Source organism: Salmo trutta, chromosome 10 (assembly GCF_901001165.1).
Source record: "Salmo trutta chromosome 10, fSalTru1.1, whole genome shotgun sequence".
In the NCBI taxonomy this organism is placed as follows: domain Eukaryota; kingdom Metazoa; phylum Chordata; class Actinopteri; order Salmoniformes; family Salmonidae; genus Salmo; species Salmo trutta.
This window is the reverse complement of record NC_042966.1, coordinates 9,949,404-9,975,623: the sequence shown is the minus strand read 5'-3', so window position 1 is coordinate 9,975,623 and position 26,220 is coordinate 9,949,404. Positions and strand designations below refer to the sequence as shown.

Sequence of the window (26,220 nt, the reverse complement as noted above, 5' to 3'; positions counted from 1 at the left end):
TATTTAAATGAAGGTCAGTCAATACGGAAAATGTCAAGAACTTTGAAAGTTTCTTCAAGTGCAATCACAAAAACCAGCAAGGGCTATGATGAAACTGGCTCTCATGAGGACCGCCACAGGAAAGGAAGACCCAGAGTTACCTCTGCTGCAGATGATAAGTTCATTAGAGTCACCTGCTACTAAATGACACCAACAAGAAGAAGAGACTTGCTTGGGCCAAGAAACACAACCAATGGACATTAGACCAGTGGAAATCTGTCCTTTGGTCTGATGAGTCCAAATTTGAGATTTTTGGTTCCAGCCGCCGTGTCTTTGTGAGACGCAGAGTAGGTGAACGGATGATCTCCGCATGTGTAGTTCCCACCGTGAAGCAAGAGGAGGAGGTGTGATGGTGCTTTGCTGTTGACAATGTCAGTGATTTATTTAGAATTCAAGGCACACTTAACCAGCATGGCTACCACAGCATTCTGCTGCGATACGCTCTCCCATCTGGTTTGCACTTAGTGGTACTATCATTTAATTTTGAACAGGACAATGACCCAACACACCTCCAGGCTGTGTAATGGCTATTTGACCAAGAAGGAGGGTGATGGAGTGCTTCTTCAGATGACCTGGCCTGGCCTCCACAATCACCCGACCTCAACCCAATTCAGAAGGTTTGGGATGAGTCGGACTGCAGAGTGAAGGAAAAGCAGCCAACAAGTGCTCAGCATATCAAGACTGTTGGAAAAGCATTCCTCATGAAGCTGGTTGAGAGAATGCCAAGAGTGTGCAAAGCTGTCAACACATCCGCCACGCTGATCCTCAACACGGGGGCCCCTCAGGGGTGCATGCTCAGTCTCTTCCTGTACTCCCTGTTCACTCATGACTGCACGGCCAGGCACGACTCCAACACCATCATTAAGTTTGCTGATGACACAACAGTGGTGGGCCTGATCACCGACAACGATGAGACGGCCTATAGGGAGGAGGTCAGAGACCTGACTGTGTGGTGCAAGGACAACAACCTCTCCCTCAATGTGATCAAGACAAAGGAGATGATTGTGGACTACAGGAAAAGGAGGACCAGGCACACCCCCATTCTCATCGACGGGGCAGTAGTGGAGCAGGTTGAGAGCATCAAGTTCCTTGGCGTCCACATCACCAACAAACTAACATGGTCAAAGCACACCAAGACAGTCAAAACCTATTCCCCCTCAGGAGACGGAAAATATTTGGTATGGCAACTGCTCGGCCTCCGGACGCAAGGCACTACAGAGGGTAGTGCGTACGGCCCAGTACATAACCGGGGCCAATCTTCCTGCCATCCAGGACCTCTATACTAGGCGGTGTCAGAGGAAGGCCTGAAGAATTGTCATAGACTCCAGCCACCCTAGTCATATGCTGTTCTCTGCTACCGCACAGCAAGTGGTACTGGTGCGCCAAGTCTAGGTCCAAGAGGCTTCTAAACAGCTTCTACCACCAAGCCATAAGACTCCTGAACAGCTAATCAAATGGCTACCCAGACTATTTGCATTGCCTCCCCACTGCTGCTGCTACTCTCTGTTATTATCTATGCATAGCCACTTTAATAACTCTACCAACATGTACATAATTACCTTGACACCGGTGCCCCCGCACATTGACTCTGTACCGGTACCCCCTGTATATAGCCCCGCTATTGTTATTTAATGCTGCTCTTTAATTATTTGTTATTCTTATCTCTTACTTTTTTTTTTAGGTATTTTCTTAAAACTGCATTGTTGGTTAAGGGCTTGTAAGTAAACATTTCACTGTAAGGTACACCTTGATGCCTCTTAAATCACTCTTATTCACCCCCAAAGCCAACTCCTCCTTTGGTCGTCTCTCCTTCCAGTTCTCTGCTGCCAATGACTGGAACGAACTACAAAAATCTCTGAAACTGGAAACACTTATCTCCCTCACTAGCTTTAAGCACCAGCTATCAGAGCAGCTCCCAGATCACTGCACCTGTACATAGCCCATCTATAATTTAGCCCAAACTACTACCTCTTCCCCTACTGTATTTATTTATTTTATTTATTTTGCTCCTTTGCACCATATTATTTATATTTTAACTTTGAACTTTCTTCAAACTACAAATCTACCATTCCAGTGTTTTACTTGCTATACTTTATTTACTTTGCCACCATGGCCTTTTTTGCCTTTACCTCCCTTATCTCACATCATTTGCTCACATTGTATATAGTGTTATTTTATTCTACTGCATCATTGATTGTATGTTGTTTTACTCCTTGTGTAACTCTGTGTTTTTGTATGTTGTCAAACTGCTTTGCTTTATCTTGGCCAGGTCGCAATTGTAAATGAGAACTTGTTCTCAACTTGCCTACCTGGTTAAATAAAGGTGAAATAAAATAAATAAAAATCAAATTTTATTGGTGCACCGAGTATGAGCACTGAATACGTGCCCATTCCCAAAAATGCAGAATAAAAAAAGTACAACAAATATTTGCTAAATAAAAAGGAAATAGTAAGACAAAAACCTTAACGAGGGGGATGGAGGCTATATAAGGTGTGGCCAGGGTTTGTTTGTAGGGGTGTCGACTGTTTGGGCACCAGAGTTTATCCACTCTGTGGTGTTGAGGCCTGGGTCTGAGGTGGTTGTTCTACTGGCTTCTCTGGGGGAGTCGTCTCCTCCTCCTCCCAGAGAAAGCAGGCAGTGGCATATGATGTTGCTTTCCCTTCAGGTTGGGGAGGAGAAGTCTTGTAGTGCTGCTAAAGATGATCATTTGAGAACCTCTGAAGTTAGGTTCCCCTTTGCAAAACACAGGGGCACACAGATGCTGAAATCAGAACTAATGAGTGGAAATGTTGGAAACAGTCCCTGATGGTAAAAATGTTGACAACAACAAAGATGGTGGTGGTTGACTTGCTATGATGATGGGTATGATAATAAATATTCAGACCTATTAGGTTTCAGGAAAGTACTGGATGATGATAGTGGTGGTAACGACAATGATGAAGATGCAGTCCAAAAGCTTTATCAAAAAAACGAAGATGATTGTAACGAGAATGATGAAGAGTCGGTTTAAGACAGTCCTATTATACACCCAAGACCTCAATTTGGTCACATTTTCTACTCTATGTTGCCCAAAAATGTTTAAAAAAACCCACAAAGAAGCCAAACCATCTGATAAATCAGATACAATTACACTGCACGATGTGATAAAAGTATATCAATGAGCTACTTAAGTTGTGGAAAAAGAGAGCTGCTTGAAACATTAAATCTATTGAAGCCTATGGGAATTTCAAGGCAATGATTGATCAAAAAAAGAAAGCTTATCAACATGAGTCACATTTGGTTAGAGAAACTACCAGAGTAGCAGGTTTTTGCCCGGGAACAGAATGGCTGTTGTGTTTCAGAAAGCATTGTCTTTCTGCAGAGTTGAAGCAGAAAGAAGCATACAATTTTAGAGAGAGGACATGGGCTCTTTATCCTCATGAAAGGTTAAAGGATGAGACTGACCTTTCTAGCATCAGCTGGGCTTTGGGAACAGAACACACAAGGGCAACTCTTTCTGGCCTTTTCCCTTCCGCTCTGGGGTATGTTTTACAAGCCAAAGACAGAAGTCCAAAGCACTATTGCTTTTCACATAGACTCAGACACACAACTATGCCCTCCTTTTGACACACACACACACACACACACCACAGAACACTGTTATCTGTACATGGCATCATAGTAGGTCTGCAGGCTATGGAAGCAAAAAGAGAACATATCACTCTAGATTACATCAACACAAGAGCTTGATTCAATCAATACCATCAGAATCACTTACACACACACAGGTCTATGAACAGAACACAACCAAGACTTTGTGACCTGCGATCAGGGAGAGGGAAAACATGAACCCACACTGAAATAAACTCTGATAAACCATTTGCATTTTCATAACATTCTATTATCAACGTTCAATAATCTTTTTCATATCAACCCCACATATTTGTGGAAGATATGGCTTTGTTTTGTTTACTAGAGAGTGCATGAACCGTCTCACCTCCTGTAAACGTTAAAAATTCTGTTGTTCACACTACATACCTAAAGGCCTTTTGTGTGATGTTTCAATGGGTGCATCACTAGGCCATGGCTGAACAAGGGTCTGTGTACAGAAAACATAGAATGGGGCAGCCATAGGGGGTGGATGTTATATATTGTATAGGTAAACTAGCACTTGCGGGAAAAAGATTAGCCTATGGTTTGAGAGACAATGGGAATGGGCAGTGACGTTTAAAAAGGTAACATCTAGTCACTACGACGCAACAGAGCACTCTTGTCAGTAGAAGAGTATAAAAGGCCCTATGACCCTGTTGAAGGCTACGGTGCCAACATCAAGCCCTCCAACCATGGGAAAGGTATGAGCGAACACACATTTCGGTTACTTGTTTGATGACTGCTGATAAAATTATGTAGAGCAACAAATGCTATTAAGGCGTATAGTGAAGCGATTTGGCAAGTAAGCTACGCATACAGTTTATGAAGCTGTCAAAGATTTGTCAAAGATTTGAGTTGTGGAACTAATACCAGTACATGAAAGGACTTGATGCGAGGGACTTTTTCCCCCAAAATTGTATTACTTGGATTATATAAAAAGAAATCCCATCTATACTCCATAGGATAAACCAGGAACGAAAAGAAATGGTCAATTAATCTTAAGGATCGGGAAAAAGGGAACAGGTAACCTCTTTTGATAATGAGGGTAGTTAAGAAGGATCGGACCCTTTTTTTCAATTTTTGCCTAAAATGACATACCCAAATCTAACTGCCTGTAGCTCAGGACCTGAAGCAAGGATATGCATATTATTGATACCATTTGAAAGGAAACACTTTGAAGTTTGTGGAAATATGAAATTAATGTAGGAGAATATAACACATTATATCTAGTAAAAGATAATACAAAACAAAAAAACATGCATTTTCAGAAAAATAATTTTTCTGTCAGCTTTGAAATGCAAGAGAAATGCAATAATATCCCTTACAGGCTGACTACACCGCTCGCATCGCATGCGCGAGCGTTGCAAAATAAATGTTGAAATCTATATTATTTTATTACTGCACCCACACTGCTCGCGCGTGTCAACGAGCGTCTGCATTGTCAAGGGCAAAAATAGAAGTCAGTTCTATTTCTGACGCAGATTGCGCTGCAAGGCCTGCCTCTCCCATCTCCTCATTGGTTTATAGAAGCAGGTACCCATGTGCCATCTCCTCATTGGTTATACCCACGTGGGTGACTGAAAGACGAACGAGGTCGGGGGCGGTAATGCACCTAATTAATGAAAGTTGACAATCGCAATATAAAGTCAAGAGAAGAAAAAGCCTAGGAGGAGAGATGACTAGAAACGATTCGGTTGACCGTTTTATGTGTGGATTAATTGTCGGAGTAGAGGACCTTGTGCATTTCAGGTAAAATAAAAACTCAATGTTTATATCCCAGGACAAATTAGCTAGCAACAGCAAGCTAGCTAAATAGGACAAATTAGCTAGCAAGTGCAAGCTAACTAGCTAAATTGGCATAAAGGTTTAATGCTTTTCGACCTGTCCCCAAATTAATGTAATTGGTTCAGAGTTTGTTTTGATATTTTAACCTGCGTGTCGTGATCGCGTTTAGTGTGGGGGGACAAAATAAATGTATGCACGATGGCGCACGCGTGCAGCCGGTTTGGGTTCCGTGTTAGGGGTTTAGGTGCAATTTAGATTTCGGCCACTAGATGGCAGCAGTGTGTGTGCAAAGTTTTAGACTGTTCCAGTGAAGCATTGCAGTACTGCACAATATTTTCTAAATCTGCCCAAATGTGCCAAATTGGTCAATTGATTCATTTTCAAGTATAGAGAACATACAAAAATGATATGGTCATACAAAAATGATATGGTACAAAGTTTAAGTTTACACACTCCCAGGAATGTCCTACATGATGGATAATTAGCTTACCTACAGAAAAAACACTAACCTTCACACATCTAGATATGGGGGGGTGGGTGTGGGGCCAGAGACAGCAGGGGTTCAAACTGTAGAACCCAGTTCCTACATTTGAATATAAAAATTGATTTTATCAAACAAAACTATGCTACCTTTTATCTCTGGGACCCTCAGGATGACAAATCAGAGCAAGATTACTGAATGTAAGTACATTTACCGTCAGAGGTGAATGTATCAAACCAGTTGCCGTGATAAAATGTTTTGGTTGTTGTGCACTCTCCTCAAACGACAGCATGGCAATTTTGTCACTGTAATAACTACTGTAAATTGGACAGTGCAGTTAGATTAACAAGAATGTAAGCTTTCTGCCCATATAAGACATGTCTATGTTCTGGAAAGTTTGCTGTTACTTACAACGTCATTCTTGTCACATTAGCGCATGTTAGAAACAACTGTCCCAGTATAGGGACACTGATCCCGTAGATCCTTAGATGCAGGGACCCTACCTTTTTTGGCTCAAGAGCACCACTTTCAAAACTACTGGCTGAAATGATACAAAAGTTTGAGAGTGCATCTTTAAAATATTAATGGACAAAAAACTGCTCTCAAATCTCTGATTTGGGGCACTAACCTATGGAGACCATACTAGTACTAGTATAGTAATGTTGGTTTCTAATTTAAACTCAACTGTTGTGCCTTGCATTAACTTTCTCAAAAGTTCAAATAAAGTTGTCTGCGCCACTTACATAGTTTACAGAATATATAAAAGGTGCAGTGAAATGCGTTCCCTATTGGCCGATCAACACCACATCCATGAATACTGCTTTCAGTCAAGTCATTCGCCTTTTACTATCATCATCCTTGACTCAGTCTACCGTAAATTCCGGATGATAAGCCGCAACTTTCTTCCCAGGCTTTGAACCTCGTGGCTTAAACAATGACGCGGCTAATATATGTATTTTTCCCGCTTTCAAATAATAAATAAAAATATTTATACACATTCTGTGACGTGCTCAGTTTTTTGGCGGCATGAAGCTTTCATTAGACCAATGAAATTGCCGAACGGGTTAAGGTCAAACAGCTTTTTTGTTTACTGTTTAGATTAAATCGAGCGCTCTCAAACTTCCCATCATTCTGATTATGGTAGTCATTTTGTCACCCTCATCATGGCAAAGACACTGAGAAATGCATATGATGCAGCTTTCAAGTTGAAGGCGATTGATCTGGCTGTTGGAAAAGGAAATAGAGCTGCTGCACGGGAGCTTGGTCTTAATGAGTCGATGATAAGACGTTGGAAACAGCAGCGTGAGGAAGACAACTAAAGCTTACTGCTAATTTAAATTTTTTTGTTACAAGCCGTGTTACGTTAAAGCCTATTTATTTTTGTTACAAGCCGTGTTTCGTTAAAGCCTGTGTAAAGTTCATTTGGTTCAATGTACCGGTAGGCACCTGCGGCTTATAGACATGTGTGGCTTATTTATGTTCAAAATAATATATATTTTTTAATTCAGTGGGCGCGGCTTATATTCAGGTGCGCTTAATAGTCCGGAAATTACGGTAAATAACTCTCTATATAAACAATTTCATTCATTTCTGTTCTCCATAGATTATTTTTTACGAAGGCCACAACTTCCAGGGCCGCCACTATGAGTGCAACAGCGATTGTGCCGACACCTTCAGGCACTTCAACTCCTGTAACTCTATCAGGGTGACCGGCGGTCACTGGGTGGCCTACGAGAAGCCCAACTTCAATGGCTACCAGTACATCCTGAACCAGGGCGAGTACCCAGACTACCACCACTGGATGGGCTTCAACAACTGCATCCGTTCCTGCCAGATGTTCCCCCCCGTAAGTCAATCAAACTGATAGGGTTAACCCTGCCACACATCAAACAGTGCTTTAGAAATCAGCATCAATCACCAGCCCCTTGATGTCATTGATAGATAAGGAGAGGAGTCAAAGCATGAAAGTCTCCGTGGCGAAGTCCACAAGGAGATCCAGTCATTTTTTAAAGGAATGAGGCCCCCCCCAAAGACTTTTATTCATTGTCATTCCATTCATCATCGCTCAGTGTTTTTGGCAGTTAAGAAAAATATATTATGCTGCTGTTTTGAATAGTTTGACTGAAAATCTGTAGAAATGTATGTATGTTTACCTCTGCTTAGATCACCCAGTGTACAAAACTCTACTACTCCCTTCTTGTCCTCTCTATCCCCTCCGTTCTGTCTCTTCCGCCTTGTCCTCTCTATCCCCTCCGTTCTGTCTCTTCCGCCAACAGTACAGAGGAGCCTACAGGATGAGGATCTACAACAGGCCCGAGATGTCTGGTCACATGATGGAGTTCATGGACGACTGCCCCAATGTGTACGAGCGTTTCCGCCACCGTGACATCTTCTCCTCCAATGTCATGGAAGGTTACTGGGTGTTCTATGAGCACCCCAACTACAGGGGTCGTCAGTACTTCCTCCGCCCCGGCGGGTACAGGGCTTGCAGCGATTGGGGCTGCCACAACCCCATGGTGGGCTCCTTCAGGAGAATGAGGAGTGGCCTGTGAGCTTCTCACCTCTGGACTGTAACAAAGTGATTAAACGTGCTGGTTTTTAAACATGGCTTCTCTGTGTGGTTTTCTTTCTATCTCAAATCATTGGAAAAACCAATAGCAATGTTACCTTGTGTGTTAATAATTAAGTGTCAGCAATTGGCAAGTTTTGGATAAACTGTATGGTTATTAGACAGGGAAATTAGATGCCCTAAAAGTTGGCTGCACCCTCATTAAAGGTTTTCTGCACAAATCAGTTGTGAACAAGCATGCCATAAGCACAACCAAATTACTATACAAAATATACTGTTAAGTATATTATTGATTAACTAACTGATTGACTGAATTAACTGCAAATCAGAAACTCATTGCAACACGCTCAAATCTATTCAAAAGCTGTTTAGGAGGCCATAGTCATTTTCTCCCTCTGGCTGTCTGTCTATACATTGCTAGCCTCCATGCCAATAAAGGCAGATGTGGCAACTCTTATTGTGGGACTTTGGGAAAGTGCAGTTATAGTATTTTCCAGAGAGAGAGAGAGAGAGAGAGAGAGAGAGCTTTTGACAGAGACAAAGAGCTGCTGCTGTGGGCCAGTCCTATAGTTTTCTGTAGTCTGTAGAGCACATTGTGCTGACACGACAAAGCTTTGTGCCACATTTTCAAAGCCCTGATCCCCGCAGTGTCTATAAAGAGGTCCAGTAACGCTCACTACCCAGTCCGGGCCGAACTAAACACAGTCACAATGGGAAAGGTAAGTATGAACACACTATGCGTTTCACAGGGAAATACAGGAATGAGGCTCATTTAACTATTTTCTATGATAAACACCATCAGAATACATGTTTCATATTTGGATTTGCCAGATACTATTATAAATAACTAATTAGCTTGCAATTCATGCAGAAATTAATGGCCATTAATGATAATGGATGGGGATTTTAGGAGATGTTGAATAGAATGTTTCAAAGGCTCAAAGCTCATGTGCAAGTATGAGTGGACAGGACAAAGGAGGGCCGCACAAATGCCTCAAAGGCAGCAATGTCAAATGGCACACTATCCCCCACATAATGCATTTTTAGTCAGGACAAAAGACCTAAGAATATCATTATCAATCATTATTAATAATAATCAACTATATGGGCAAAATAGTGTTTGTTTACTTGGTTGAATCATAACGTTACTGGGGTGAGAGTTGGCACACCTGATTTCTGTTTCTGCTAATTGCACACTGCGGCCTAGCTCTCGAAAACCCTTCTCCATCCGTAGGGTTTTCAGCGGTTACATTCGCCCAACGTTGGCACCGTGTCAACTTCAATTCCGACGTTGTTTAGCGTTCAGAAACGTCAATAATCATCGCTTTCAAACCTTTTCGAAATATATATGCTGCCATGCCCCTTATCTTTCACATCTGCGAGAAATTCTTTTCTAATAATAAAGATACACTCACTGTAGCAGTTTAGCACAGATCCACAAGCTGTGTGCGCCTCCAGCTGATGAACTACAATTCCTCCCAAGTTACACTTACGTGAAATAGACACTTTTCCATACTGAAGTGACTTTTTCATAACAGGTTAACGTAGGAGAATTAACGTAGAAGGTTAGGAGACTGACTTTGAATCAAAGTGGCGCGAAAAGAGCGTGTCCCATACACACAGGTGTTCGGAGCACGCTAGATAGCTAATTAGCTCTCTTTTCCGTAAACAAGTGATATGACATGGAGATATGGCCGTGTGGGAACACTAACCCTAATGGCCCTTTAAAGGTGTGTAGTAATTTATTATTTTTTGTATCATTATTTCTAACTGATATGAAAGATATATTCCTTATGTTTCCAAAACCGTACCACAAGTGACGCGTTTTAACGTTCAGAATGAGCGTCGGGGAACTTAACAAAACTCCCCCAACCAGAAGATACTATATTCAATAGGCGGTTAAGCAGTTAGCATCTATGAATGGGTTAACTGTGGCCCGACAAAACATTTACATTTTGCAACACATTACGTAGATTATTCTTGTATTTTAAAATTAACACTTTTGGTATGTTCACATTTTGTAAATTAACAGATTAATTTAATTCACATTTAGACCTATGTGGACTTCAATAATTGCTAGGCGCCTACTTGTGTAAGTAGCGTGTCTTTTTACATTTTACAAACGTTTTTCACTTGTTCAGTCTTACAGTTAAACTTAAAGGAAAACTCCATGGTATTTGTTTCATTAGCCCATTGTTGACATAGTCCCAAAATGTTTTGCTTGTCAGCGATCAAATTTTCCAGATATATAACGAAACCAGAAGACGGAAGTCATTTGCTCCTCTTGTCGAGTTGTTTTGCTTGCTTTCTGTTGACTTTTAAAAATTATTTTACTAAATTGCTTGCATACTTTCTAGCCTTTCAAAACAATGAACATCAAATGGGTCACGTGGTGATGAGCAGCATCACCTGTGACAGGTGAAGTGCGTGCAACAATGAAGTATCACCTGTGGGCAGGGCTTGGGGCCTCAAGGATGTGTGGTTTTTGGGAGATGAAAATGAGAAGTGGATAATTTATTACTGGTCCAATAACACTCTCTTCTTAGTCACATGTACTAAAAATATATATTATGATGATAAGCTTGGTTTATTTCAATCATACATCATAAATTGTGTATATTGGATTGCAGTTAATGATAAAAATAATTTGAATGAAAATGGAATTCTGTTTTTATTCTGTGATATGTTGTAAAACATTTCCTCAATATGTGTTATCATGCGTGTATCATTTTAAGTTTCCATCTCTCTCTTGTAGATAATCTTCTACGAGGATAAGAACTTCCAGGGCCGGCACTATGAGTGCAGCAGCGACTGTGCTGAGATGCACAACCACTTCAGCCGCTGTAACTCCATAAAGGTGGAAAGTGGCTGTTGGGTGGCCTACGAGAAGCCCAACTACACTGGCTACCAATACATGCTGAACAAGGGCGAGTACCCCGACTACCAGCGATGGGCTGGCTTCAACGACTGCATCCGCTCCTGCCGTATGGTGCCCCCTGTGAGTGTACTACATCAGGTGTCCTCAGTCCCACATAGTTTTCAGTCCCTTGAGTTGAGGGCCGCAGTATCTACAGATTTTTTTCTATCTTAGCATTTACTGTCATTACTTGTTCGAGAATCTTACCGACATTTGGCTGAGGCTATGACAAATAGATTCACAAATTTGTTAAAAATTCACTATTTTGAACACCTTGTTTTAAAACACGGTACATTTCTTCTTCACAAACTTCATGGTTGAAGTTATGTTTCATTCTCTTTATGGAACATTTACATTACCATCTATATATTGTTTGTCAAGTCAACAGTATAATTTACTATATCCATTCTCCATTTCGTCTGTCTTCTTCTTTCCCAGTATCATGGAAACTACAGGATGAAGATCTACGAGCGCTCTGACTTCGGGGGTCAGAACATGGAGGTGATGGAGGACTGCCCCGACCTTCACGAGCGCTTCCACAGCCGAGACATCTCCTCCGCCAACGTCATGGAGGGTTACTGGATCCTCCACGAACACCCCCACTACAGGGGTCGTCAGTACTTCCTTCGTCCTGGCGAGTACAGGAGGCACAGCGAGTGGGGAAGCTCCAGCCCCACCATCGGCTCCCTGAGACGGGTCACCGAGACCCCCTGAAGGTCAACTGAGACCCCCTCATCCTCCCTTAATGCAACCCTATTATAAATCCTGTACCCCTACCCTTTATTGCTAGCACTGTTTGACTGTTGTGTATCTACTGTGGTCTTCTGACCCTGAAATCACATTAACGTGATTGGGGGTTTTGGACCAGTTGGTGTTGGGTCTTTGCTGCTTTGCTTAGACTGGGAAAGTAGACCTCGGGGCCCAGGCGATGCTCGTATGGTAACAGTGATGGACTCTCTGGCTTTTGTTGTTACAGAGCAGAATGATGTGCTTTGCCAGCCCTCAACCTCCTGTTCTATTAGAAGCAAAATAAATGAAAACTTGATCAAAGTCAACCAAAGGGCCTTTTTTGTTATTAACCTCTGCAACATCGGTGTCCCTAAACCGGGACAGTTGTTGCTCAATATGCGATAATGTGACTAGAAAACTGAGTAAACAACAGCAAACTTTCCGGGACATAGACATGCCTTATATGGGCAGAGAGCTTAAATTCTTATTAATCTAACTGCAGTGTCCAATTTACAGTAGCTATTACAGCCAAAAAAGACCATGCTATTGTTTGAGGATAGTGCACAACAACAAAACACAACAAAACACATGCAAATGGTTTGATAGATTCACCTCTGAAGGTCCCAGAGATAAAATGTAGTTTTGTTTGAAAAAAAACTATTTTTATATTCAAATGTAGGAACTGGGTTCTACAGTTTGACCCCACCTCTGTCTCTGGCTCCACACCCAATTCCGCACATTTGGGCAAACTCCTGGCAGATATTGTGTAGCGATGTAATTGTTCACTGAAACTTTTCTAAATGACACCTAGGATCCTATCTCAATGTATGGCTTTCTTTTGCATTTCAAAGATGATGGAACAAATATATAGAAAACATGTTTTTTTTGTTTGTATTATCTTTTACCAGATCTAATGTGTTATTCTCTTACATTAATTTCACATTTCCACAAACTTCAAAGTGTTTCCTTTCAAATGGTATCAAGAATATGCATATCCTTGCTTCAGGTCCTGAGCTACAGGCAGTTAGATTTGGTTATGTCATTTTAGGCGAAAATTGAGAAAAGGGTCCGATCCTTCTAAACTACCCTCATTATCAAAAGAGGTTACAGGAACACACTTTTATGCATACTTTTGTTAGCGGTAATTCTTTGGAGTTTCAAACATTAGCCATGGAGTTGGATAGCCACAGAGGGAAATGCACCAAGGTCCAACTCGACCAGTTTCTGCAGACTGATGAGATCTTCCCCCCCTCATACACAAAGCAAAATGATCATGGAAACTGATATTATTCTTTGAAGCCGGTTATTAAAGAACAAAAAAAAGGCTATATGAGGATAGTCTTGTAGGAGTTTTTATGAGATCACATGGTGCCGAGCAGGCGCTTGGGGTTCATGAAAGAAGCCCGTATTAGACCCACATCACAGGGATAGCGCCAACTCAAAGAGGAAGAGTCAAAGTGTCCTGGTACTAGCCCCGAGCATCAAGCCCTCTCAGAACCAAAAAAACAAAACCACGTTTGCATCCCTGCTCATGCATTTTTCATCAGCCAGAGATACGAAACCCTTTCAGAAATAAATATCAATTATTGAAATTGTTAATTAGACGCCCATAATTGGCAAAGATACACATGAATAAATAACTTTGACCGTTAATTATTGATTCCAAAAAAATGTGAAGCTCAGCAGGGAACACTTTTGAGAGTCTCTTAAGATCAAGCAAAATAAGAAATATGAGTTTTGGCCTTGAGTAATGTTCAATTAAAGGACTGTTGACTTTGCTGTAAAAGTCCGGTCATTTGCCCTGCGTCCTCTGATATACGTGGACTCCAATCCCCACGGTCATCAGTGTGTCAACAGTGTGCAACATGGGATTTGGCTCTGCCTAAACGGAGAAACGTCAGAGAAAAGATGACAGGAGATTCACAGGGTGCTTGACGTCTGTCGTAAATGGAAGTTCATGTCGGAGGATATGATGATGCAGTGATCTCAATCTAGTATCAGCCATGTACATTATGTACTGTATGTGTTCCAGTATATTTACCTCTATATGGTAATGAAATAAACACGTATAGGAACCTACTAGGCCAAAAGCTACATGATCTCTCATCGAATAGGCCTAAAGCTGCATGATCCCTCAATTGGCCATTCTAGACCGGCTTAATATTCAACATCCATGTATCAGACTCTCTACCTCTGCAAGTCATTCTTCGCATTACAAATATCAAGCTCCTTCCAAAGAAAGAGTACAAAAACAGTGAGATCTGAGTAGACCCTGTCTATTCTTCGTCTATGAACCCTTTGTATTTGTGATGGGAGGCTGATTGAAGGGTAAGTAGTGCGTTTTGGAGGATGAATTCTTTATCTGCGAGTAGAAAAATCACAGAAGAATATACTCTGTGATTCCATTATTAGTCTCAGTTCTTTCCCGCTTTCTTTCCTGATAGCTGGATAATTAAACCTCTATAGTATTGTCTTCAATCTTCCATGCCCCACTTACAGCAAAGTCCTATTCCCAGATGAGAACCATTAAAAAGTATTTTTAGACGTTTGTTTTCAGATCAGTATGACTTCTTTGGTGCTAATTTGATATTTGTGGAAGTAGAAAGAGTGGTGGTATGCATGTAAAATCCCATACAAAATAAATCCAATTCATATTCAACAAAAACTTTTATTCTACAATACGGTCTATGAATTACAAAAAACCTGAACTGATCTGTGGAGTGCGTTACTTGACATCAGATATAAAGCTCATAGGCTGGAATGTTACAACGGCACTGTATCTTAAGGCAGTAGTCCCTTGGATGAGATGGGAAGCAGCTTGTCAATTACTGCTCTTGTGTTTGACAGAGGCTCTGGGCACTGTAAATTCCACATTAATAGACAGCATGAAAAAAGCAGGAGAATAAATCATCTGCATTCAAAAGAAGGACATAAAGTCTTATACATAAAATCTAACTTGAAGGCTTACGAATCAGATCGGGTCAATTTCTTATTCATCAATCTCATATTTTTATGACAAAAGACATTTAAGACTTAAATATTGTTTATCCAGTGGTTCATCACTAGTCATTTAACCGCATATAAATAAGGATTGCAGTAGTAATGTTAACAGCAATTCCTACAATTTTTGGCCATGAAGACCTATACTTCAAGCACTATATAAAATGACACATCAGTACCTTTCCCAAATTAGGTTTAGTCTTAAACCTAGCATAAAAACTGGTTTGGTTGTGCAATTGTATCACTTCTAATTAGAGTAAATGTAAACGTTAGTCTCTTGTGTGAGACCAAATCAATACTTTCAGGGTAAGGGTCTGACCTGATTGAGCAGCCACTCGTAAGTGTACAGCACAACAGACCAATCAAAAGGAACTAAAACCAAGAGGGGAAACCTCTTGATAGTGATAATAACGCTGATGTAAAATAGCTTAAGCAACGATTCCCATTAGGTGTGTGTCCTGCAGAGCGTATACGTAACTAACCCATCCCTATTGTGTATAATATTTTCTAGACCAATTAAGGCCTGAACCAAGGATGTGAGACCTTCTACAGTCCAACAGGGTCAATGTTACCTATAATGAGTGGATTCACTGCTTGGTCACAGGCAGGGCCCATGAACAAGCAGTGACTGGAATACTGAGTGAGGTAAACCCCGCAATTAAACTTTTGAGAGCAGAGGTAGATTTAAAATCGATGTAAACTCTGATCCAGACTGAATGAATAAGACAATGAGAGTGTTTTTTTTGGTACCAGGGGATTGCTTTGCTCTCGGGGAAGTGGTTGAGCGTGTCTCTTGTTCGGAGGTCCTCTGTCAGTCCTCACGCTGGGCAGCCATCTGTCTGGGCTGTGGCTGTGTGACTGGCAGGTTCTCGTGGAGGTACTTCAAGGTGCCGTGTTCAGAAAAGTCCGCTGCAGTGTGACCGTCTCCTCTCAGAACCCACTTGGTGGTGAGGAGACCCTCAAGGCCCACAGGGCCCCGGGCATGGATACGAGCTGTACTGATGCCCACCTCAGCACCTAGAGGGAGTGAGACAGGGAGTGAGTGAGATAGTTGAACAGGAAGTCAGTGATAAAAAATTTAAAAAACTATGCATACCCAGTCCGAAGCGGTATCCATCTGCGAATCGTGAACTGGTGTTCCAAAACACACAAGCACTGTCCAGCTGCTGCAGGAACTGCTCTGCTGTGTCCTCTGTAAGAATCATCATCACAGCTACCATCAGTCATCATCTCTCATCATCTCTCAGCTATATTTCCTCTATTACACACAACAGATCATTCAATTTAGATCGACATATTATACAATCTGTGGCCACTAGATGGTAGAACAAAGACAGAAAATGCTCTGTCCTCTGCACGGAACCAACTAGAAATCCATCTATAATTCAACCTATCTTAGATATTGTCAGTAAAGTACTCCATCAAAATGTATTATAAAACTTGAGGGGAAAATAACATTCAAGAAGAATATCAATCATATCACTACATATAAATTAATAACAAAGATCCCTTAGCAAAACCTATTTTACATTCAAATCAGTTCTGTCCTCTTCAAAGTAGTCTCATGGGGAGGTTTTACACGAAGCCAAAAAATGCTGTCATTACTTATTAGAGAAAGAGAGGAAGAAAGGGACAAGGGGGGAAAAGAGAGATGGACAGGTCTCTCTTGAAAGAGAGATTTTGTCTCTCTCACCCAGACTAACTTGGGTGAATCAAGGTGAAGACAAAAGAGAAAGAGAGAAACTTCTCACAACTATTACATAACCAGACAGTCATAGCTACCGTTTTCAGTAACAATGACGTCGGTGTGGGAGCTGCCATATCTGTGGATATGGTCTATAGCCTCCTGCATGCTGTCCACCACCTCGATGCAGCACTCCAGATCCCCGTATTCTGTCCTCAGAGACTTGACCTCCGATGGGCTAAAGGTCAGGTAGGAGGCGAACCTGGGGCCAGCGTGGATCTTCACCTAAAAGGGTCACATTGGGAAGGGGGGGTCATCATTACATACGGCGATCGGTCAATTAATCAAATCGGGGAGTTTGCGTGGATCTAGGGTTGCGAAGGGAGGGTATATTACCGGTAACTTTTAAAGTTTACCAGTAAACTACACAGAATTTTCACAACATGACAAAGAATAAGATTACTTTAAATTAACAAAAAAATAGAATGACAAAGCTGTAAAACATGATCCTAAATATAGCCCATCAACTTAGTGAATACCATTGGTGTTTAATATGAGGGTTTCAGCATGAAATATCCTTTATATTTTAACATGCTTTCATTTATTTTACGATGTCAATATGTCTGTTGTAAATGTTTAGACGCCAAACCGTTGGCAGTTGTGAAAAGTCAGTAGTTGGAAGAGTTGCAGAAATAATTGCAAATTATGTCATTGTTGATGAGATTATTTTGTCATTAATCAGGCTATTTTCTCTTTAACCATATGAGCTATCTGCTAGAGAGACTCTTAGGCAATATGGACACAGTTATACAGATCAAGAAAAAATATGAATAGATTTTTTTTCAAAGTTAAGAGTATAAATTACCAAAGTTTCCATAGATTGCCATAGATAGATCTGTCATAGCGAATCACAACAAAAGTTTTAGTGATACTTGGAAGTCATTTTGTTATGATTATCATCAATTGGATTGTAAAATGTTCGTTTTTGTGAATTGGGTTTTAGCATAAACCGTTAACAATGAGACATGAAAAACGCAGTTAATCAACATGTGTAAACCCATCCACCTCAGTGAAAGAAAAGAAATATTTGATTTGAAGTTGTAGTCAAATGTAACCAACCATTCCACCAAACAAGCAGCCAGTCGGTCATTACTGTGTCTTATTTAGCCAAGTGATTTGAACCTGTATTTAAGAGGAGATGAAGAGGAGGATAATATCACTTGTTTATGTCAATGTGTCTGTAACTGCGTATTTGAGTGTGTGTGGTCTTACCCGTTCGGTGCGGAGCATGTCTATGATCTGGTCAAACAGAGTGGTCCTGAGGATATCCCTGTGCACCAACAGCGTTTCCATAGCATTGCAGGCCGCAGGGTAGTCACATTTAGAGTCTCTGACTGGAGAGAGAAAACGTCAATCAATCACACCTTCTCCTTCATTGGTAGTAAATGAAAATGTGTGTGTGTGACAGGTGTGTCTGCGTGTATTGTCCCACTGACCGATCTTGATGACCTTGTCGATGGTGGCCTCCGAGTCAACGTAGACGTGGCAGATGCCCTCACTGTGGCCCAGCACTGGGATGCTCTTGGCTGCTCTCTGAATGTTCCTGACCAGCTGAGACGAGCCTCGCGGGATGATCAGGTCTATCATCTTATCTAGTCTGCACAGGTCCTCCACCTCCTCACGGGTATTCACCTGGGACATGCAAAATAAACCCTACTGCATTCTGGGATTTCATTTTCTTTAGGGGGAATACACTGTGCTACGTTGATTTCAATTCTCCGCTGAGTACGTACAGGACAGCACTCACCTTAGGAAAGGAGGAATGAAAGGATTCTTTTGGATGGTGTCTGACTATATTTACTACTGGCAGAATAACACAGAATTCGCCCATACCTAGTGTTCTACGATTTCAGTATAAATTATGGTATTTAAATATCTTCCATGATGTTTTTCTTAAATGGGCTGTTTTTTCCCCAGCTATGATTACCAGTTGTACAGCCTCTTTGACCCCGTGGATGTCCAGTGCTTCCTGGGTCAGCTCATGTAAGACGCGGTTGGTGTTGGCTGCTTCCTTACCCCCCTTCGCCAGCAGAGCATTACCGCTGGCTATGGCTAGAGCTGATACCTACACACACAAATGAGAATAGCCTTTTACCCACAGAATTGCATAACCACCAGCATGAACACCACACCATCTTACCAAAAGATAGACGAGCCCAAAAGCACACACAAACCCATTACCTGTGGTAAGCAGTCGGGGCGGGCCTCGAAGATGACCAGCAGTACTCCTATAGGCACAGTGATCTGCTCCAGCTCTAAGTTGTGGGCTACTCTGGTCCTACGCAGCACTCTGCCCACGCTGTCCTGAGAGGCCACGGCTATCTGTCTCAGCCCTATAGCCAGGCTATTTAGCTTGGCCGGGGACAGGCTCAGACGATTGAGCAGGGCTGACGACAACTGGCCTGATAGGGGGATGGAGAACACAAAGAAATTAGATGTAGTTGAAAACCCCTGACTATCCCTTCAACTACTCAAGCGCTGCTCTTATACACCTTCAAATGCAACAGCACCCTCAAATGCTCAACATCCTATCATAGTCACACAACGGGATGTTGGTAAGTAAAACGTCCCTACGAGTAGGACCTGTTTTGACAAACACCATCGATTCAATCAGAGAGATAAGACGGACGTGACGGGAATAGTCACCCGCATTGGCTGCTAGGTCCATGTCCGTCTTGTTGGCAGCAAGGATCTCCTCCTTCTTCTCAACCAGCAGGTCTGCCAGGTGACAGATGATCACGCCTCTCTGGGGTGGGAACGATTCATTAAAGATTCAACTAACTGCAGACACACATGGGATCACGTATACTATATAACTGTGTATGAGTGTCTGACCTGGTCCGGGTGCAGGGCTGCCAGGGTTCTGCCGGAGTTCCGGGCCATCTCAGTCTGCTGCTCCACGGTGGGGCCTGGAGATGGTCACGTTACCGCGGATGAGCACAGACGACAGATACAAAACAGCAAAAGGGACCATTGGACATCAGCACGCGTGATCATAATCCTAATCGTCTTCATTAGAAGAACTACAATCACCATGATCCTCACCATTATGCTCATTGTTGTCATAATCATCATCATTCTAATAACCTTCATCGTCGGTGTCCGTCCCAAAGAGATGACCCCGGTAGAACTCACCGGCAGGTTTGACCTCGGAGAAGAAGGTGCCCACTTTCTTGCCCTCCACAATGTCAGTGATCACGTGACCTGTCACCTTGGGGTGGGTGCCGTTGGCGATGACTACTGACGTGCCCCCCTGTAAGGCCCACAGGGCAGCCTTTACCTGGGGGTAGAGGTGGGAATACACGTAGGCTATTTGAATTCCCCACTCGTTTCTCGAGTAAGGATTTGGCCCCCAATGGAACGACTTGCACTGCGGGTTGATGCCAAATATCACTCTGACACACAGAGTTCCAAAGTCTGTAACTAATTATGAAGACTTTCTTAAAACCTGATTACAGATGTGTAGTCCTCAACTCTTACATATAGTCCTCAACTCTTACATGTATTGAACGACACAGTTTTCTAATCTACGCGTGTCTTTGTAATTACCTTTGCCTCCATGCCTCCTAAACCCACCCTGGATTTTGTCCCATAGGTGATCGACTGCTGGTCACCAGGGTAGAAGATGTCAATGAGTTTGGCGTCATCCGATCCAGGAGGGCTGTCGTACAGTCCTACAAGAGATAGGAGGTAACTATGGTTACATGATTGTTTCCTTTGGTGCTAGCCTAACTTGCACAAAGATTACCTCCCTGTCCAATCCATCAGTGAATGCCAAATACAACCAGGGTCGTGTTTATTATGGTACGTAACGGAAGACATTTAAAAAAAGGTTCTGACAGAAAACAAAAATGAGTGTTTCCTATTGTACAAGTCCAGGTAGTCACGGCCAGTTTAAGTCCGTTTTCTTCCATTCAGTGCCGAGTGAACACAACCAAAAAGACCTGAGGGGTATACCCACGAAGTAGGATAAACAACCAGAAATAACTACTGATTTCTGGTTCATTAAGAAAGCTAAACTTGGATACGTGTTTTTAGTTGAGTCAATAAGACCATGCCCATTTCAAAGCTTACTGTATCTTTCAACAACAAAAAAAGTTAAGTTATTTCATAATATTTAGGCAAGTTAGCTGGCTAACTCCTTGATCCTACTTTGCAGTATACCCCTCTGTAGTTCCCCCTCTTACAGTAATGCTCCTAAATTACCGCGTATTGTTTTGAGCCAGAGTGCAGGCAGATGGCGCGTTACCTAATGGGTGTTAATGTGTTGCTGTGTGAGCAATCTACCTTCCACGTCAGAGAGAGCGATGAGCAGGTCTGCCTTCATCTCCACGGCCAGGCGTGCAGCCAGACTGTCATTGTCCTTTATACTGATGACCTGACGTGGAGGAAAACACACCGACTTAGTCTCACAGAAAGACATCGAAATTGACGGGGTAAAAGTAATTGAGTGTTGTGTCAGTCGAAATTGCGGTCAGCGTAAAAGAAAATGTATTTTATTATAAAGTGAAGCACCGCTAGATTGGCAATCGTTGATATTGGCTTTCCTACTGTGTGGGTTAGCAAAGCTACTGGCACTACAATCTTTAGTTTAGTACTAGTGTGTTTTTCTACACCGGAAGAACTTGCTTGTTCCGCCTAAGCTTGCGGAAGGAGAAAAGAAGCATGCGTCTACCTCCAGGAGTGAGACCAGACAGCCATGCTTTTAGGTCCAGTCAGCTACCATATAGAAAGGAATTACCTTCTCCCATCTCCCCAGCCCTCCCTGCACGCACATCCTTTGGGGGGGGAAAGGAGGTGTAGCGGGCAGGTAGAGCGAGCCGGTGAAGAGTACCAGCCGTATGGTAGTATGCTAGCTGCTAACACTACACCGCTATACACACCCCTCGCCCCTGTCCTGCCCCCTCCGGACCCCCCTGTGCTCTGTACCCACGTTTACCCCCTGGAGGTCGCTGTTGGGCTCAGGCGGGGGCACCACGGCGTCGTTGGTGTTGATGATTGGCACAATGTTCATGCGGAGCAGCTCCTGTAATGTGCTGTTTAGGTTCTGCCGCTTCTGGTCGTCATGGAAGTCCAAGTTGGTGACCAGGACCTGGGATTAAATCAGAGCAAATCCTGTTTCGATTCAATACAACTTTATAGAGAGGTAATTGTGCCGGGTAACAGTGCGAATTCAAATACATAGAGAAAGTGTGCATACCTGTGCAGTGCATGTGCTGTACTGCGTGAACATGGCCTCATACAGGGCCATCAGGCCACTCTGTCCGGCTGCCGCACAGGCCCGCGCCTCCAGAACTGGTACTGACTGAAACCGACAGATAGATAGATTGAGAGAGAGAGAGGAATGATATGAATAGATTTTTTTATAATAAAGTTGATTTCACCATATTTTGGAGCAGTTTGTATAATACTTGGGCCCGTATCCACAGTCTCTCAGAAAGGAGTGCTAATCTTTCCATGTAAGCTTATTCACTATGATCGAAAAGGCAAAAACTGATCCTAGATCAGCACTCCTTTTCAGAGGCTTTGTGGATAATGGGCATTGGTCTCACCATGTCTTTGAGCTGGTTCTGTCCAGAGTGCAGGGCCTGTCTGACACTTTGGGACAGCAGGATCTCGTGCCTCAGTCTCTGCTTGCCGAAGGCCACCGCCCCGCTGGTGACGATCATCATCTCTCTGCCCTGGTTCTGTAGCATGGCCACCTGCAACACAAACTATCTCAGTGACCCACATTTAAAGCCTCTCAAGTAGCCTTGCAACAACGAATAAACTACAGTAAGCAGACAACTGTTAAAATACAAGCTTTAAGCCATGTCTTGAGTGAAGGTCCTGTTCCCCCGTCAGCCTTTTTACCTTTGACCTTCCTCACCTGCTCCACGACGGAGGCCAGCCTTCCCAGCGCCAGGCCACACTCGTCACCCCGGGTTACCACGGCGCTTCCCAGTTTGACCACAATCCTCTTGGCCTGGCGGAGCTCCCCACGATGAGCAAAGGAGTTACCGTTGGCACGCGCCAGGGACACTGAAAGAATACAAGTTACTACCCTGCCTTACGGTGGTGCCAATCTGAAGCACTGGTCGAGCGCTTTTTAAAATGTATCCTTATTGCCTCCCTTGGTTAACTTATGGCAATGTTCATAAACACTGTGCCTAACCAGCATTAGCGCACACACACATCAGTACATCTCCTACCAGTAAGATCCTGTGGTAAGTGTGTGTGTGCCGGGTTCGGTTTTGTTCCATCATTGATTATATAAAGAGTTAGACAAACAGAGCAACCAGGACCCCCTCACCCCCCCCCTAAATTCCCTGGTATCCACGGAGATGAAAAACGCAGGGTGCAAACTGCCACATCAGCACGGCAACCCGGCAAAGCCATCGCTGACTGCACACATCTCTCCACTAAAGTGCAGTCAACCGCGTGTGTGAGTGAGTGTGAGAGTCAAAGTCTGGGGTAACAGAAACAAAGAGAGAGGATGGCCAGAAAGGGATATGCCTCCATTATCTTGATGCAATCAATCTTGTTTATCCTGCACCAGGAGGATAAACAAGCATGCACATGTATGCAAGATGATAGCATTAAACGATTAGGACTTGATCAATTTAGGGAACTAGGCTATCCTTCTTGCTTGAGAGAAGAAACCAAACAAATACATCACTGGCTTGTGGTCCCATATTAAGGCTTACATATGCTATGCAGTTATCATGCCATTACTAAAATCCCAATCTACAGAAACTATTGAAATTGAAAAAAAAAAAATCACTGGAATAATAACCTACTATTTTCTAAATGTATCCTACATAGATATCTATACCGCTCCTCAATGACTGGTGTAGCCTACTGTATGTATGCATGTAGGCCTGTATTATGTGTGTGGGTGTGTGAATGTATGCATGTTTGCCAGTCCCACTTGCCTTGTGTCAGTGGTTTAGCAAGACGAGGGCAGATGATGGTGCTTTTAATCCTAGGGCCCAAGGGGAGCCCAGCGCACAGAGACAGCCTCTGTAGCAGCATGGTCAACTGACCCGCACTTCCAACAGCTAGAGAGGAGAGAGAATCATTTAATCACTATCAAATCTTCAATGTTCCATGTTCTCATTTCTTGAACTTGAAGAATTCAAATCACAACTCAACATTTAAGTCACAAAAGGATGACATTTTATTGTAGGCCGTCATTGTAAATAAGAATTTGTTCTTAACTGACTTGCATAATTAAATAAAATGTTTTTATATATATATATATATATATATATATATATATATATATATATATATATATATATATATATATATATATATATATATATATATATATATATATATATAAATGAATAAGAGAGAGAGAGAGAGAGAGAGAGAGAGAGAGAGAGAGAGAGAGAGAGAGAGAGAGAATGGCATAAGGTCAGTATTTTTGCATGTGGATAAAGAACAGAAAAACTCACAGTAATACTTGCTTATCCTCCAAGTCCTGTTTGTCTGTTATGCAGCCACGTCTATCAAGCCCATCTCGTTTAAAAAAGGACTACTCTCCAACCTTTCTATTCCACGTTCCATACAGTATAAACATGGCCTGCCCTCAACCAATAGGAGAGCTGAAGCCAGTCTAAATCACAGAAACTCCTCCCTTTCATGTGCTTTATGTTGCTGATGAAACTATCCCTGCCCCTTGCAGGATCACTTATTATGTCCCCCTTATTGGGGAAAAAAAAGGCAGAGCAACTCATGTCGGTCTCTTCTCAAGAATGACAGATGATATGTTTTGTTTGAACTATCACCCACTCAAAGCTGTCATTGTCAACAACTTGTCACTGAGCAGCTCAAGGCAGACTGATCTGTATCATGCTCGGACAGCAGAGGCTCCGGCACCACCACATGGCTGTTCCAGCATAAGCCGCTACCGTTAGCTAGCTAGCGTTAGCTAGCTACTTACTATACAGGTCAGGTGGCTATGTGTGCGTTCACTCACTCACCACCAGAATTCGTTGCAAATTCTTGCAAAACTTCACCCGCGACAACACACTCAGACGTTACCGGTGTTCTCTTCTCTTTCGGGCCGTGATAGTGAGGGAAGCAATGACAGTTGGGGGGGTAAACAGAACGAATAGCTGGGCGTAAACGGAAGTTACAGAGCCATACACCTAGCGCAGTGATTGGTCAGGAATCAGCTGTAGGCAACGACTGGGCGCGTTCCAGGTTATCTTCATTTTAACCACCATCCCCTCACACGTTTTAATTTTTACCCTAGCACTACACAGCTGTTTCAATTAACCAACTCATCATCAAGCTTTGATTATTTAAACCAAATCAAATTGTATTAATCACATGCGCCGAATACAGCAGGTGTAGACCTTACAGTGAAATGCTTACTTACAAGTCACTAACCAACAATGCAGTTTAAAAAAATTCAAAAATAAATAAAAGTAACAAGTAGTTAAAGAGCAACAGTAAAATAACAATAGCGAGACTATATACAGGGGGTACCGGTACAGAGTCAATGTGCAGGGGCACCGGTTGGTCGAGGTAATATGTGCATGTAGGTAGAATTATTAAAGTGACTATGCATAGATAATAAAAGAGAGTAGCAGTGGTGTAAAAGAGGGGGGGGGGGGGAGCAATGCAAATAGTCTGGGTAGCCATTTCGTTAGATGTTCAGGAGTCTTATGGCTTGGGGGTAGAAGCTGTTTAGAAGCCTCTTGGACCTAGACGTGGTGCTCCGGTACTGCTTGCCGTGCTGTAGCAGAGAGAACAGTCTGACTAGGGTGACTGGAGTCTGACCATTTTTAGGGCCTTCCTCTGACACCGCCTGGTATAGAGGTCCTGGATGGCAAGGAGGCTTGGCCCCAATGATGTATTGAGCCGTACGCACTACCCTCTGTAGTGCCTTGCGGTCGGAGGCCGAGCAGTTGCCATACGAGGCAGTGATGCAACCAGTCAGGATGCTCTCGATGGTGCAGATGTAGAACCTTTTGAGAATCTGAGGACCCATGCCAAATCTTTTCAGTCTCCTGAGGGGGAATAGGTTTTGTCGTGCCCTCTTCACGACTGTCTTGGTGTGCTTGGACTATGTTAGTTTGTTGGTGATGTGGACACCAAGGAACTTGAATCTCTCAACCTCCTCCACTACAGCCCCATCGATGAGAATGGGGGTTTGCCTGGTCCTGCTTTTCCTGTAGTCCACAATCATCTCCTTTGTCTTGATAACGTTGAGGGAGATGTTGTTGTCCTGGCACCACACGGCGGCAGGTCTCTGACCTATAGGCTATAGGCTGTCTCGTCATTGTCGGTGATCAGGCCTACAACTATTGTGTCATCAGCAAACTTAATG

The 26,220-nt window shown here is 42.8% G+C and overlaps 3 protein-coding genes and 1 non-coding gene across 6 annotated transcripts; 2 read left to right on the top strand and 2 right to left on the bottom strand.

The window, feature by feature from the left end:
- The first annotated feature begins 4,301 nt into the window (after positions 1-4,301).
- On the top strand, positions 4,302-8,543 carry LOC115200840 (gamma-crystallin M2). Its single transcript, XM_029763966.1, has 3 exons — positions 4,302-4,371; positions 7,540-7,782; positions 8,213-8,543. Exons 1-3 carry the CDS (start codon positions 4,318-4,320, stop codon positions 8,486-8,488), a joined length of 573 nt encoding a protein of 190 aa, XP_029619826.1. The 5' UTR covers positions 4,302-4,317; the 3' UTR covers positions 8,489-8,543.
- Positions 8,544-9,200: 657 nt separating this feature from the next.
- On the top strand, positions 9,201-12,477 carry LOC115201080 (gamma-crystallin M2-like). The gene is made up of 3 exons (XM_029764324.1): positions 9,201-9,224; positions 11,261-11,503; positions 11,861-12,477. Exons 1-3 carry the CDS (start codon positions 9,216-9,218, stop codon positions 12,134-12,136), a joined length of 528 nt encoding a protein of 175 aa, XP_029620184.1. The 5' UTR covers positions 9,201-9,215; the 3' UTR covers positions 12,137-12,477.
- A 2,322-nt stretch (positions 12,478-14,799) lies between these two features.
- Positions 14,800-24,993, bottom strand: LOC115201079 (delta-1-pyrroline-5-carboxylate synthase). Of its 3 annotated transcripts, none has more exons than XM_029764322.1 (18): positions 24,338-24,993; positions 23,810-23,935; positions 22,765-22,916; positions 22,448-22,597; positions 22,096-22,200; positions 21,829-21,987; positions 21,183-21,273; positions 20,445-20,569; positions 20,031-20,175; positions 19,731-19,804; positions 19,542-19,641; positions 19,077-19,297; positions 18,823-18,960; positions 18,332-18,527; positions 18,108-18,229; positions 16,934-17,120; positions 16,248-16,343; positions 14,800-16,168 (listed from the first exon to the last, which is right to left on the bottom strand). In XM_029764322.1, the coding sequence occupies exons 2-18, from the start codon at positions 23,907-23,909 to the stop codon at positions 15,963-15,965; spliced, it is 2,367 nt and encodes a 788-aa protein (XP_029620182.1). In that variant the 5' UTR covers positions 23,910-23,935; positions 24,338-24,993; the 3' UTR covers positions 14,800-15,962. The 3 variants fall into 3 exon arrangements, with proteins under 3 accessions (XP_029620182.1, XP_029620181.1, XP_029620183.1); XM_029764321.1 differs by having other exon boundaries at positions 24,866-24,993; XM_029764323.1 differs by having other exon boundaries at positions 21,835-21,987; positions 24,866-24,993.
- On the bottom strand, positions 18,598-18,728 carry LOC115201800 (small nucleolar RNA SNORA15). The gene has a single exon (XR_003879831.1). It is a non-coding gene; the product is annotated as a small nucleolar RNA SNORA15 (small nucleolar RNA).
- Positions 24,994-26,220: the final 1,227 nt, after the last annotated feature.

Bases quoted from the DNA above. Each gene is read 5' to 3' on its own strand.
- LOC115200840 (XM_029763966.1), top strand. From the start codon at position 4,318: ATGACCCTGTTGAAGGCTACGGTGCCAACATCAAGCCCTCCAACCATG. The intron at 4,372-7,539 runs GTATGAGCGAAC...TGTTCTCCATAG, and splicing joins GCCCTCCAACCATGGGAAAG to ATTATTTTTTACGAAGGCCA. The intron at 7,783-8,212 runs GTAAGTCAATCA...TTCCGCCAACAG, and splicing joins CCTGCCAGATGTTCCCCCCC to TACAGAGGAGCCTACAGGAT.
- LOC115201080 (XM_029764324.1), top strand. The intron at 11,504-11,860 runs GTGAGTGTACTA...CTTCTTTCCCAG, and splicing joins CCTGCCGTATGGTGCCCCCT to TATCATGGAAACTACAGGAT.
- LOC115201079 (XM_029764322.1), bottom strand. From the start codon at position 23,909: ATGCTGCTACAGAGGCTGTCTCTGTGCGCTGGGCTCCCCTTGGGCCCT. The intron at 21,988-22,095 runs GTATGCACACTT...ATTTAATCCCAG, and splicing joins ACAGCACATGCACTGCACAG to GTCCTGGTCACCAACTTGGA. The intron at 20,570-21,182 runs GTAGATTGCTCA...TATCTCTTGTAG, and splicing joins CGCTCTCTCTGACGTGGAAG to GACTGTACGACAGCCCTCCT.